Genomic DNA, 12,338 nt, shown 5'->3' on the forward strand with positions numbered 1-12,338 from the left:
CCGACCAACAGCTCCCCGTTCCCCTTCCCTCCAGACCCTGGCAACCACCACAACACTCTCTGCTTCTCTGAGCTAAACCTATTTAGATACTTCATTTAAGTAGAATCGTGGAGCATTTGTCCTTCTGCGATTGGCTTATCCCATTTAGCATAAGGCCTTAACACAAAATGTGTAAGGGAGTGCTTCAGGTTGTGAAACCATCTGCACGAGCATATGGAAGTATAAAGCTCACTGGGAATGCCAGGTACACAGACAAATATGGAACACGATAACCCTGTAATGGTGGTGCATGAATCACTTAATTTTAGTATAAAAGTGAAAAGACTAAAGTGTCAAGAATAACTATGACTAAAACAATTTGTTAATGGATACTTAGAAAAGATGTAAATTGTGACATCAAAAATACAAAGTGTTGAGGGGTTGAACTGTGGAGTTTTGCATGCGATTAAGTTAGGATCAGGGTATGACAGACTGTTACAAAATTGAGATATTTCATGATGTCGCTTTCTGGAGAGCAGATCAAGCTCCTGCTGGAGCCAGATTTAAATCTCATCTTCCTGTCACTAAAGCATCTCTTTTTAACTGTACATTCCAAACCCTCAAATGGAAAATATATAGTGAGGGACACAATGTGGATTATTTAATGTGGAATGATTATTTATTTTTATTTATTTGACAGAGAGAGACACAGTGAGAGAGGAAACACAAGCAGGGGAGTGGGAGAGGGAGAAGCAGACTCTCCCCCGCCGAGCAGGGAGCCCGATGCGGGGCTCGATCCCAGGACCCCGGGATCATGACCTGAGCCGAAGGCAGTCGTTTAACGACTGAGCCACCCAGGCGCCCCTAATGTGGAGTAATTATTGACTTGACCACCAGGTCTGAGGCTCCTGTCTTATATGTCTCTGCCTCTGAGTCCCCCCACGTTTTTCCCAAAGATTTAATTAATTAATTAATTTAGAGTGCGAGCCAGGGGAGGGGCAGAGCAGGAAGGAGAGAGAGAATCTCAAGCAGACTCCCTACTGAGTGCAGAGCCCAACTCTGGGCTCAATCTCACAACCCAGAGATCATGACCTGAGATGAAATCAAGAGTCAGACACTTAACTGACTGAGCCACCCAGGAGCCCCTCTGAGTCCCCTTTTTTATTCAGGACATAATTTTACCTGGCTTTAGGTGTGGCTGGTTCCAGGGTTCATATGACAGAGGCCCTATACTCTCTTTGCTTTTTTTTTTTGGTCGTGTGGTTGCTGATTTTACTCAGCCTGGCTTTTGTTCTCAGATTCACAAAGGTCGGAGCTGTGATGTCCACTCTGCACATGAAGACACTGAAGCCTACAGAGATCAGGTAATTTTCTGGCAGAAACGGGTCTGTGCACTTCTCCACCGCCCCCACGGCGCCCCCTGGCGGCGGCGCATCTCTCTCAATGCTCCTTGCCCCGTCAGGGCGCCCTCTGCAGCTCTCCCAGAGAGTTACGCGGATCCCTGCACCAGCCGCGTCCTCCCTCCATTCCTCTATTTCAACCCATCCTCTTCCACACCAGCTGCGCCCTGACACCCAGTTCCCACCCTGCTACTCCGAAGCCAATCTCTCTGACAGTCTCGCTGCACAGGAATGATAAAAGGCAAAGAATTATTACTATTATCACTGTTGTTATTACCCACGGTATTGTTAATGTTATTTTCCCATTCCACTCCTTTCTTCTCTGGGAACTGATGGGGGGGGGGGGGGCGTTCTGCCTCCTATCCTCTCTATCCGGTTCTCAGGGCGCCCCCATGAGGATGTAGACCAAGATCAGGGTTGCTGCGATTGACAACTTCGTGGCTCCCCCTGGTGGTCCGATGCGCTTGGGGTGATAGGTTTGCCCACCAGGGCCCCAGGGACCAGGCTGGGGGTTGTCAGGGGCCCGCCTGGTTTACAGTTCCACAAAGATCCCAGGTTAGCATTCCCTGTGGTCTCCAGGCCTGGTGAGCAGGAAGGAGTGGATGTTTCCTAGTGTCTATTCTGGCTGCCCCAACAGAACCTTGCCCTGGGAGGGGCTGTGACATTTTGCTGTTTTGATAAAAAGGTACGAAGCTGGGCTCTAGAAAAAGATTAAGGGCTCCTTGGGACTGCTCCTCAGGCTGCCACCTGCCCCCAGGTGAGCTCTGGGGTTGGCTTAAGGAAATGAGAGTGAGTCTCTGGAGCCCGAAGTATGTTCCAAGCCTGCAGTTGTCTCCTGAGGGTAGGGCCCTCCTGAGGGTCTCACTGCATTAAATGCTCAGATTCTTGCTGTGGGCTCTGAATGAAACCAGTTCTGCCATATTGGTCCTGATTGATTGGACCAAGCATCACTGGCCATGTACAGTCTGGATACAAGGGAGGGACATTCTTCTGCAGTGACTTGGCATATAGCTCTGTTGGATAGGGATGCTTCATGTTGAGTGATGTCAAATAGATTCAATCAGATGGTCCTGTACCAGAGGTTGCTGGCCTCCTCCCATTAACCAACTCCCTTTTACCTTAATAAGGGGGGAAAAAAGGTAATAAGGATACAAACCCTTAATTAATGAGATTTATAGGGTAATTTAAGTACCTGCGAAGATTTTTGTTGTTAGGTCATACAATTGAAGTTTTTTTTTTAATCTATAAATGCAGTTTAAAATGTTTTCCCCCCCAAAAAGTTTAGTAAAACGTAATAAAAAGATTTTTAAGTATGCCCATAGGAATTAACATGTCCTGAAATGGTTTGTGTGGGGAGCATTGATGGCAGTTATTTACATATATTACCTTATTGAAAGCTCACAGCAGCCCTACGGAGAGGAAACGTTTCATATCCTCACATTACAGGTGGAGACACCGAGGTGTAGTTAGGGGGCATCCATATGTAACACTATTGCAAGTTCAGGGTACTTAAGACAACCCTTGTTTCCATCATTCACTGGAAGGACTCATATAACGCATTAGAAGCTATTATCCTTGTGGTTAGGGCTCGTTACAGCTTGAGGATATGGATTAATGTCAGTGAAGTGGGGAAAGGGCCTGGGCAGGGTCCAGGGGCTCCCACATGTCTCTCCAGCAGAGTCACGAGTCATGGACAGCATTAGCTCCTCCCATACATTGGTGTATGACAGTCTGCTGACCAGGGAAGCTCACCTGAGACTTGACATCAGAGTTTTTATTGGGGTTCTTTCACATAGTTATGATCACTGCTCACATAGCTGACCTCAGTCTCCACCTTCTCCAGGGGCAGAGCTGATTCCATGTGACCTAAAGCCTTCATCATAATTTCCACTGTGGAACATCTAGTGTGTTCCAAGTCCCCCCCCTCCCAAGGTAAATAAAGACACTCTTATCAGGCAGGGCATTCTAAGGACTTAGACATTCCTTCTAGGAGTCAAGGACAAAGTCAGATCTGTCTTTGATTAAGGTTAAATTCTTTACTACAAAAGTCCATTTCTCGGACCCATCTAGGTCCACAAATGGTACTGGCGATTTTCATACTGTTGTATGTAAAAGAGGAAACACTGAAAGAATCTAAATGCTCCCAAATGGGGTATGAGTTGAACAAAAGAATCCATGGCCAACACAGTGGAATAGTATGCAGCCACGAGCAAAGACCAATGAAGATACAGGAGGAAGGGCTTCCGATGAGCTGCAGGCAGAAAAACAGCTCTGTGTGTTTTCTGGGGGCACCACTTATACTCCAATACTGAGGAGGACCAATTTAACAATTTCAGTGGTATGTAATGTATTATTTTCCTATTAAAATAAATACAGATGTGCTTTGCAGTAGGCTGCAAATATTCATATGGATTTTCAGAATACAGTAGGAGACTTCAGAGATATTGAATGAACCACTAGACACACTGAAGTGTATATTCACCCTTCTCTGACTAAACTTGGGTTTAACATTAGAGAAGCCCAAATAAGGATGTTGAACGGTACGATACCACCTTGGTAAAAATATGCATGTGTGCATGAGTATGTTTGACATATCAAAACTGAAAAGTTTCAGAGAAAAACACTAGATATATCTTCAGGTGGTCTAACTATTACAGGTGACTTTCCAATAGTATTAATCGAATTCTGATAAATAATTGTGTATTTTATTTATAAAATATTTTATTTATTTATAAATGCAAAATGTATGAATGTATAAATATTTATATGTATATTTCAATAATTATTGTAAAATATTAATATTTTACATATATATTTTGATAAGTATTCATAAAAATTGAAAACAATTTAATTACTAAAACAGTATTAATTCTATTTTTCCTTCTTAAGAATTTTCCAAAAATTCCTATAGCCAATGCATTGCTTTTGCAATTAAAGTAGTATTCCTCATCGTGAAAATGAAAGACGAACATACTTCCGAGTCCAGCTTGAAAGATTTGTCGAATGACCCTTTCTGGGATGCGCCCTCTCCCCTGCCTTCTCAGTCCCTCACCCAGCCCACCTGGGTCTCTGTGTCTCCATGTCTCTCTTTCTCTCCGTGGGGTCCCCAGAAGCAGACACATCACACGTGCACAGCGCCGCGTCCCCCATGAGCAGGCTCTGCTCTGCTCCAGCAGCACTTCTATTACTGAGCCTAAAGGTCCAACACCAAGACAATGGGTTTTATACATTTTGGCTCAGGCACACAATAGCACGCCCCACAGCCACTCCAAATGGCCAGGTGGTGGAAGATTTGCTGATCCGGGGAGAGACTTAGAATAAGCTGTCGGTGTTCAGGGAGGGGGAAACTGCCCGGCGACAAATGAGACAACGTAATTTAAAATTTGAGATCTGCAGGGAGTAGGAAAAACAAAAATGAACAACTGTCCCACATTTTTAAAAAGTCTGATGTCCGGGGTGCCTGGGTGGCTCAGTCGTTAAGCGTCTGCCTTCGGCTCGGGTCATGATCCCAGGGTCCTGGGATCGAGCCCCGCATCGGGCTCCCTGCTCCACGGGAAGCCTGCTTCTCCCTCTCCCACTCCCCCTGCTTATGTTCCTGCTCTCACTATCTCTCTCTCTGTCAAATAAATAAATAAAATCTTAAAAAAAAAAGTCTGATGTCCTGCATTTATTGTGCTTTTCAGTATTTTCCAGTTTTCCTAAAAGTGAGCATAAGATTTTTTTTTGTAACCAGGGCAAAACAGTATAATAATATTTTAAAAGAATGAGGTGAAAAAATGATAAGCTAAAGGCACCTTAAAGTCATAAAGATAACAACAACTCCCCAAGCGTCTCCTCCCCAGCTCTGCCTGTGCTGGGGTTCAGAGTCCACCCTGGGGCGCAGGACGGGGAGGGGGACCAGCAGCTCAGACAGAGCCAGAGACGCAGGTCTGTGAAGAGGCAGAGGAGGCTGCCCGGTCCCTGGACAGATGCCTATCCCAGGAGGACCTGCGCAACCCATGGAACTTTCCAGACCCAGGTGCAGACTCTGGAGGGAGCTGGTTCTCCTGGGTAAGAGAGCTGAACCCGCAGGACAGGGGAGCAGTAGAGGAAAGGGGGGCAGGACTGGCACCAGGACTTTCGTGAGCTCACATACCTGGGCATACCTCGCCCATAGACACACTCTCTCTCTCTTACGCACATACACACACACACACACAGAGTGTTCATCCCCATCCATCCCCAGGAATGATAAACTCGGACCCCCTCCCACACTTGCCAGAAATCACCTCCTCTGGGTGCCTCCTCTGCCCTGATCCCCTCCCCTCCCAACCCCTCACTTCCCTCCAGGACCCTCTGAACCCCCCTGACGGGGACAACTATCATGTCTCACTGGCCACGCTGTGTCCTGTCCTCAAACATCACCAGTGTCTACACCTGGAGGCCTAGAGCGGGGGGTCTCAGGTGTCTTTGCCTCCTCCATGGAGCCAAGGCTTAGGGTCCACAGACAGTGGATCTCCGTGTCTTAGGTGATGACAGATCCTCACCCACATTCACATGCACTCCACGGAATTTAGATGCTAAGTCAAAGACATGTGTAGACAGTCTTGGGGGATTTATCCACCCAGATATCAACTGAGTTCTCCCACTGGGTTCTGCCCCATGCTCAGGGATGCTGTGATGTGGTGTCCAGTGTGAGATGCAGATCTATCTCCAGACTCTGATGACCCAGATGGGGATGAGATGAGGGGACCCAGGAGACTGGGGGAGCCCCAAGGGGCCGTCTGACCCAGATTGGGGAGGAGGGGACATCAAAGCTGAGAACTGAAGGCTGAGTAGAAGTGAGTTGACAGGGCGGGGGGGGGGGCAGGGGATGGGGAGGAGGGAACAGGGATCTGTGTGCCAGAAACAGGGAACAACATGTGTGAAAGCCTGAAGTCAGGAGAGAGTGTGGTGTATCAAGAGAGCTGTCTATATCTGGGGCACACAGTGTAGATACTGTCTTCTGATAAATGAATGCACAAATGCATGCATGAATGGATGACTGAGTGGGGGGTTCATGGTGTAATGGGGTGGGGTGTGTATGATCCAAAAGGAGGCTAGATGAGTCATAAAAACCAGCTGTTCCTAAGAGTGTCTCATAAGCCATGTTGAGTTTGAACTTTCATAGAGTGCTGGGGAGCCATGGAAGGTACCTAAGAGAACAGGATCACAACTGGGGCTTTATAAGGATCCACATAACTGTTCTATGAGGTTGGGTTGGAGACTGAGTGTCCAAGGAGGAAGCCAGGCTGGAAGGAGATGAGGAAGGAATGAACCAGGACAGGGGCTGAGGGGGTAGGGAGGAGAAGACAGGCTGGGGAGCTAGCAACCAATGGCATGCTCACCAGTGTCCCTGGAGATTATTTCCTGGACAGTGTAAATCAATCTCTCTTCTCTCTCTCTCTCTCTCTCTCTCATGTATGTGTGTTCTATTTGTCTTCTTCAGCTGGTCTACTGGCCTGTGGGATCCGCCAAGCCTCTGGCCAAATCTACATCAGCCCAGACTCACTCATAGGGTTCAAGGGATTTCGGACCATCCTGATCCTCGAAAATGCCACCAAAGATGCTCAGGAATACAGCTGGCACCGCGGTGCAAATGACACTGTGGATAATATGATTGTCAGCTACAAACCTCCCTCCAATTCCTGGCAGATGGGGCCCATGTCCAGTGGTCGGGAGAACGTGACCAAGATAGGTGACCTGGTGATCAGGAGATGTGCATTAAATGACACAGGGAATTATACCGTGAGGGTGGACACTGGCAATGGGTCCCAGACAGCAACTGGCTGGCTCGACATTCAAGGTGAGTTGGCAGGTTGCCCATTTCCAGACCTGGGGGCTTTGGGAGTGAGGTCCCTGGGAGATCATACTGTCCAAGTCTCCTCCACCCCCTGGTGACTGTGGGAACCTCGGCAGATGGTAGTCTAGCTTCTCCCGCAGAGATGGGTCACTCGTTCCCTTCAAGGCCTCCAGTTTCACCATCAGGGTATTAGTTATGTTCTGCTGCATAACAAAGATCCACAAACAGCCACAAGCAGCAGTTTCAAACAGCACCCATTTATTAGCACACATTCCTGTGGGGCAGAAGTCTGGGCGAGTGCTGTGCTCTGAGACTCACAAGGTGCTGAGTCGGGGCTGTGGTCTCATGTGTGGCTCTGTCCGTGGGTATTTCACATCATGGCTTTGCTTCTTCAAGGTCAGCTGAATTCTTTCTCTCTAGTCTGCTAAGAAGGAGTCTTATATGACATAAGGGTAACGATTGGAATGACAATCCATCACTTTTGCCGTATTGTATAGGTTAGAAGAAAGTCATGGGCTTCACCCACATTTGAGGGGTGGGGATTATACAGGCTGGAGATCATGGGGCCATCTTGGAATTCTGTCTACTACAGACAGCTCCTGGGGGCTCCACAGGGCTAGCGGGGAGAGTGTGTATTTGGAGACAGGAAGCCCTGTGTTTACCTCTGACTATGTATATGTTCCTTGGCCCTGAGCCTTCATCTTCCCTCTGTGGTGTTCTGTTTCCTCATCTGTAGAATGGGGATAGTATCTACCACTGTCTGTTGTAAGGTTGGAGGGAGTATCTGTCAAGTGAATGGAACTCAGATAATGGGAGTAATTATTAATAGAGAGTCCAAATGCCACCTGTCACTCAATTCTACCCATGGCTCCTCAGTTGGGGGTGTTCTGGTTTTAGGTTCTGTGTTCAGAAACAACCATTAGGCCACATGCCTATCCCAAGAGCTCACCATTATTGCAGTGGATGCCACAATGACGACTCCACACATAGGATGATGGGCTCAGGCTAGTTCCCACACCTCAACCACTCATGCCCATTCCCTACTTCTCTGTCCCTCACAGCTCTAGGGCTGCTCCCCTTCCAAGACCCCAGACCCCATACAACCCTTGCCTTCTCACCAACCTACACTGAAAGCCCCTTTGGAGAGGAGCAGAGCTTGGGGAGGCAGACCCCACCCCTAATGTCTTCTTCCTGCTTCCCCCAGAGGCGGAAGGCAAGCCAGGCATCTGGGCCAACGCCAGCTCTCTGGTAGAGGACATGGATGCTGTGGCTGCCATTTGCCACACCAATGCCACCACGGTCAAGTGGTATGTGGATTACACACTGGTGTCCAGCAATGACCGGATGACAATCTCCCCAGACCTCAAGACCCTCATCATCCACAGGGTCAGCCGCTATGACAGAACACTTCACTGCGAGATAGAAAGCATCCCAGAGATTTTTCAGAGAAGTGAAATTATCTCTCTGACTGTGGCCTGTGAGTGGTCTGGAGCCATGGGAGTAATGCTGGGGGTGGGCTCAGGGCCTTCCAAGGATGTAGCAATAAGACAGGCAGAACTGGAGAGAGGAAACACCATGAGCCAGCCCACAGCCAGCTGGATCTGGGTTTGAATCTTAGCTCTCTGGACTTAGAATCACCCTCACTGCACAGAACGATCTGCTATTTAAAACAGAGATCCTGATTCTTATTCCTCAGATTAGAAATAGTGCGAAATTGTTCAGATCTGGCTTTTGTAAAGACGGGACTGCTTACAACTAATAGTTTCTTAAAAATGACATTCAACTTATTAAATATTCAAATCCCATGTTCCCTTGAGCCTTCAAATACATTGATCTTTTTATTCTGGTTTTCTAAATTTGGTAAAATCACCTTCACTTTTCTTCTTACTCAGATTGAACTGACTATACTCCCTTAAACAGACAGTTTGATTTTAAAACGAAATGACACATTTCATGCATTCTCTTTTCTCCACGGTCCTTCGGCCTCCCCCCAAGGCAAGTACACAATCCAGCCAGACCTCCCCAGAAATCTCAAACAGGTCTTGTAAATCGAAGACACTGACTTATAAATACAATGAACCTTGGATCTTTTCAATGTTCTGGGACTTCTCACATTGACCAAACTCTTTCACATCTTTCAACTGTGAAAAAGCACAAGTCTTGAATGGTTTTCACATCTAAATCTAGAACCACACAAAGTCTGTCAGGTTTCCTAACAAACATGCTCTGGCAATCATACAGAAAAAGTGGTCACAGAGCAGGCAGTTTCTGACCTCCATACACAGCTTACTGGCTGGAGGTTTGCAACCAAGAGCCAGGACCCAGGGCCTGCCTCTGCAGGGAGATTCCTCCCAGGCCATAGGGGGAATTCACTTAGTCCCTTTGTGGGTCAGTAGGGGACTATGAAATCCCTAATCCTCTCCTTGGGACCCCACTTCCCTCATCTATAAAATCGATCACATGGGTTGTTATGGGGATTAAGCAAATGTGTGAACCTATAAAGTGTTTAGAACAGAGCCCAACATTCAGGGAGCCTGATGTATTGCTTCTATTCCTATTTTATTGTGACATGAAGGGCAGTCATGGGGCTGACTCATAGCAGGTGCTTGATAATGGAAGATGTTACAATTATAGTCATGTTGTTGGCAGAGCTGCCTTGCAAGTGTTGGGTCTAGGGGATGCTTGGGGTGCAAAGTGGGGGCACGTGGTCGGGGAGGACTATGTGTGGATTGACAGAAGGAGACAGGACCCCAAGGGGTCAGAAACATAGCTCCGGGTCTCCTGCCCTGTCTCTGCAGATGGGCCAGACAACGTGCAGCTGAGTTCCAGTCCCATTATCTCCAAAGGCGTCCTGTCTGCTAAGATTGGCTCCCAGGTAATGATGGAGTGTAGCGCCACTTCCAAACCCAGTCCCAAGTACCAGTGGATCCACAGTGGCTCCCTCCTGAGCTTCTCAGAGGCAAACGTCACTCTCCCAAGTCTGGCCTGGGAGCAGATGGGCAGATACAGATGCATCGTGGGGAACCCTGTGACCCAGCTGACCATGTACAGGGAATTCCAGATCCAGCCACCCCGTGAGTACAGCAGCCCACCTCCGGGGCTCATGCTCCCCAAATCTTCCCATCTCCATGCTTTTGCCTAGGCAGTACCCATCATCACGAATGCCATCTCTACCTTGCAATGCCATGCTCACGACGGTTGAGTAAAATCCACACCACCCGCCCCTGTCCTCTGAGGTCCAAGTCCAAAGCTGCCTCCTCTATGAAGCCCTCAGCGATCTCAGATCAGAGCAAGGGTGAATCCCAGGGAGATTTGGTCAGCCAAGATTAACTGAGCACTTACTGTGTAGCAGCTGCCTTTCTAATCTGTGTGACCCTCACAGTCTCCCTGCAGAGGAGGTGACTGTTGTGAACACCATCTCCATTTACAGATAAGAAAACTGAGCTGTGGGAGGTTGAGTGCTTTTTTCAAGGTTCCATTTCCAATAAACAGAGGAGGCAGGGTTTAAACTCTGGTAGTCCGACTGCACAGCCTACATCCTCAGCTGTTTTGCTCAGTGGCCTCGAGACGAGAGAGTGGAAAGGCCACAGGGGGAGGTGGTGTGGAGAAAGCAGGGATCTGTTGTGGATGTGATGTTTGGAACCTGGCTTGAGAATGCATCTGTAAACGGGAAGAGCGCCTCTCTGAGCCTCAGTTTCCCTATCTGTAGTGTCAAGATATAAAGGGTCCCTATGTGACAGGGCTTCTGGCACAATTAAATCAGACAGTGCATGAGAAGCCATCAGCGTGGCTTGTCCCAGAGAAAGCCACAAACACAACGGAATGTGGGCTGGAGACATTTACTCTGATCACTCCTCACTATTCACTAAGCACCTGCTAGGGCACTAGACAGAACCGACCAACTGTGAACGATTATGCACTGACTGATTCACACCTTTCTAACTCCACTGGACTGTGAGCTTCAGGAGGACAGAGGCTGGGAGAGCTGTTTGCTCACTACTTGTCCCTAGTGCCTAACACGGTGCCTGGCACATAGCTGGTGCTCAGTGAATACCTGTGCAATGATTAATGACCCTGTGTAACCAACATCCCCGACCCTGTCACTCTCTACCCCCTCGAGTGGCTTTATTCTTTTCTCAGAGCACTTCCTGCTGCCTGCAATGGTACTCGAGTCTTCTTTGCTTATTTGGAAACTCCCCACTTCTTGAGGGCAAGAAGTTTGTTTTGTTCACCGTTGAATTCCTAGCACACAAAAAAAAAAAAAAAAAAAGAATTCCTAGCACTTGGAACATAGCAGATGCTGATAAATCTCTGAAGAATAGATGTGTGGGTGAGTGAAGGGTTGAGTGATGGTGCCCCTGACCCCCTTGTATCCTCTCCTTCAGAGCACATTCCTGTTGTGAACAGCGGTTTCTACATCTCAGGAGCCAAAGTGGTGTGGCTCATCGTGTTCATAGTCCTGGGCAGCGTCTACCTCTGTGGAATCCTGATCTACGCCTTGATCAGCCATTTCTCCACCAGGTGCCTGTTGCCCTGGGTCGAGGGTGGGGTACTGGAACCAGTACCAGTCTCAAGAACACTTCCTTAAGAGGGAAAGGCAAAGCCGGGAGGGGAATGGACAAGCTAGGAATGGGATGTCAGGAATCATCTGGGGCAGACAGATAGGTCTCGGACCAGAAGCCAATGGCAAAGAGGGAGAGTGTAGAGGCAGTCATACCCCTAAATAGAAATGGGGTTTCACTCAGCAACTTCTTTTCATCCCAGTTTCTTCGTGTTTATGATGTTGATATGGAGGTCCACCTAGAGGAGCAGCCATGAGAATGAGCAGGGTGGGTGCCAAGCATCCAGCATATGTCTGGGACATGGTAGTCACTAGTTACCAAGTGAAGTTGGGGAAACAGGTAGTACAGTCAACTGCAGGGGAAGAGATGGGTCAGAGGGAAGATTCTAATCTGGGTTTCAATCTCAGCTCTGCCTCTGGCTGTCTGGGTGGCCTTAAGTAGATCACAATCCCCTCAGGTCCTCTTCACCCACATAGAGGATGTGAAGGGTAATATCTGCCCTGAAGGGAGATTGGGGCTAGACACAATTCTTGGAAGATGAAGCAATTAGCAGCATTCTCGGTACTTCTCGGAACT

General features: G+C 48.0%; 1 protein-coding gene across 1 annotated transcript; it reads left to right on the forward strand.

Moving 5' to 3' along the window:
• Positions 1–5,377: 5,377 nt before the first annotated feature.
• On the forward strand, positions 5,378–12,018 carry CEACAM18 (CEA cell adhesion molecule 18). Its single transcript, XM_021681102.1, has 6 exons — positions 5,378–5,429; positions 6,847–7,203; positions 8,405–8,677; positions 9,999–10,295; positions 11,592–11,749; positions 11,965–12,018. The coding sequence occupies exons 1-6, from the start codon at positions 5,378–5,380 to the stop codon at positions 12,016–12,018; spliced, it is 1,191 nt and encodes a 396-aa protein (XP_021536777.1).
• Positions 12,019–12,338: the final 320 nt, after the last annotated feature.

Source organism: Neomonachus schauinslandi, chromosome 16, assembly GCF_002201575.2.
Source record: "Neomonachus schauinslandi chromosome 16, ASM220157v2, whole genome shotgun sequence".
Taxonomy (NCBI): Eukaryota; Metazoa; Chordata; class Mammalia; order Carnivora; family Phocidae; genus Neomonachus; species Neomonachus schauinslandi.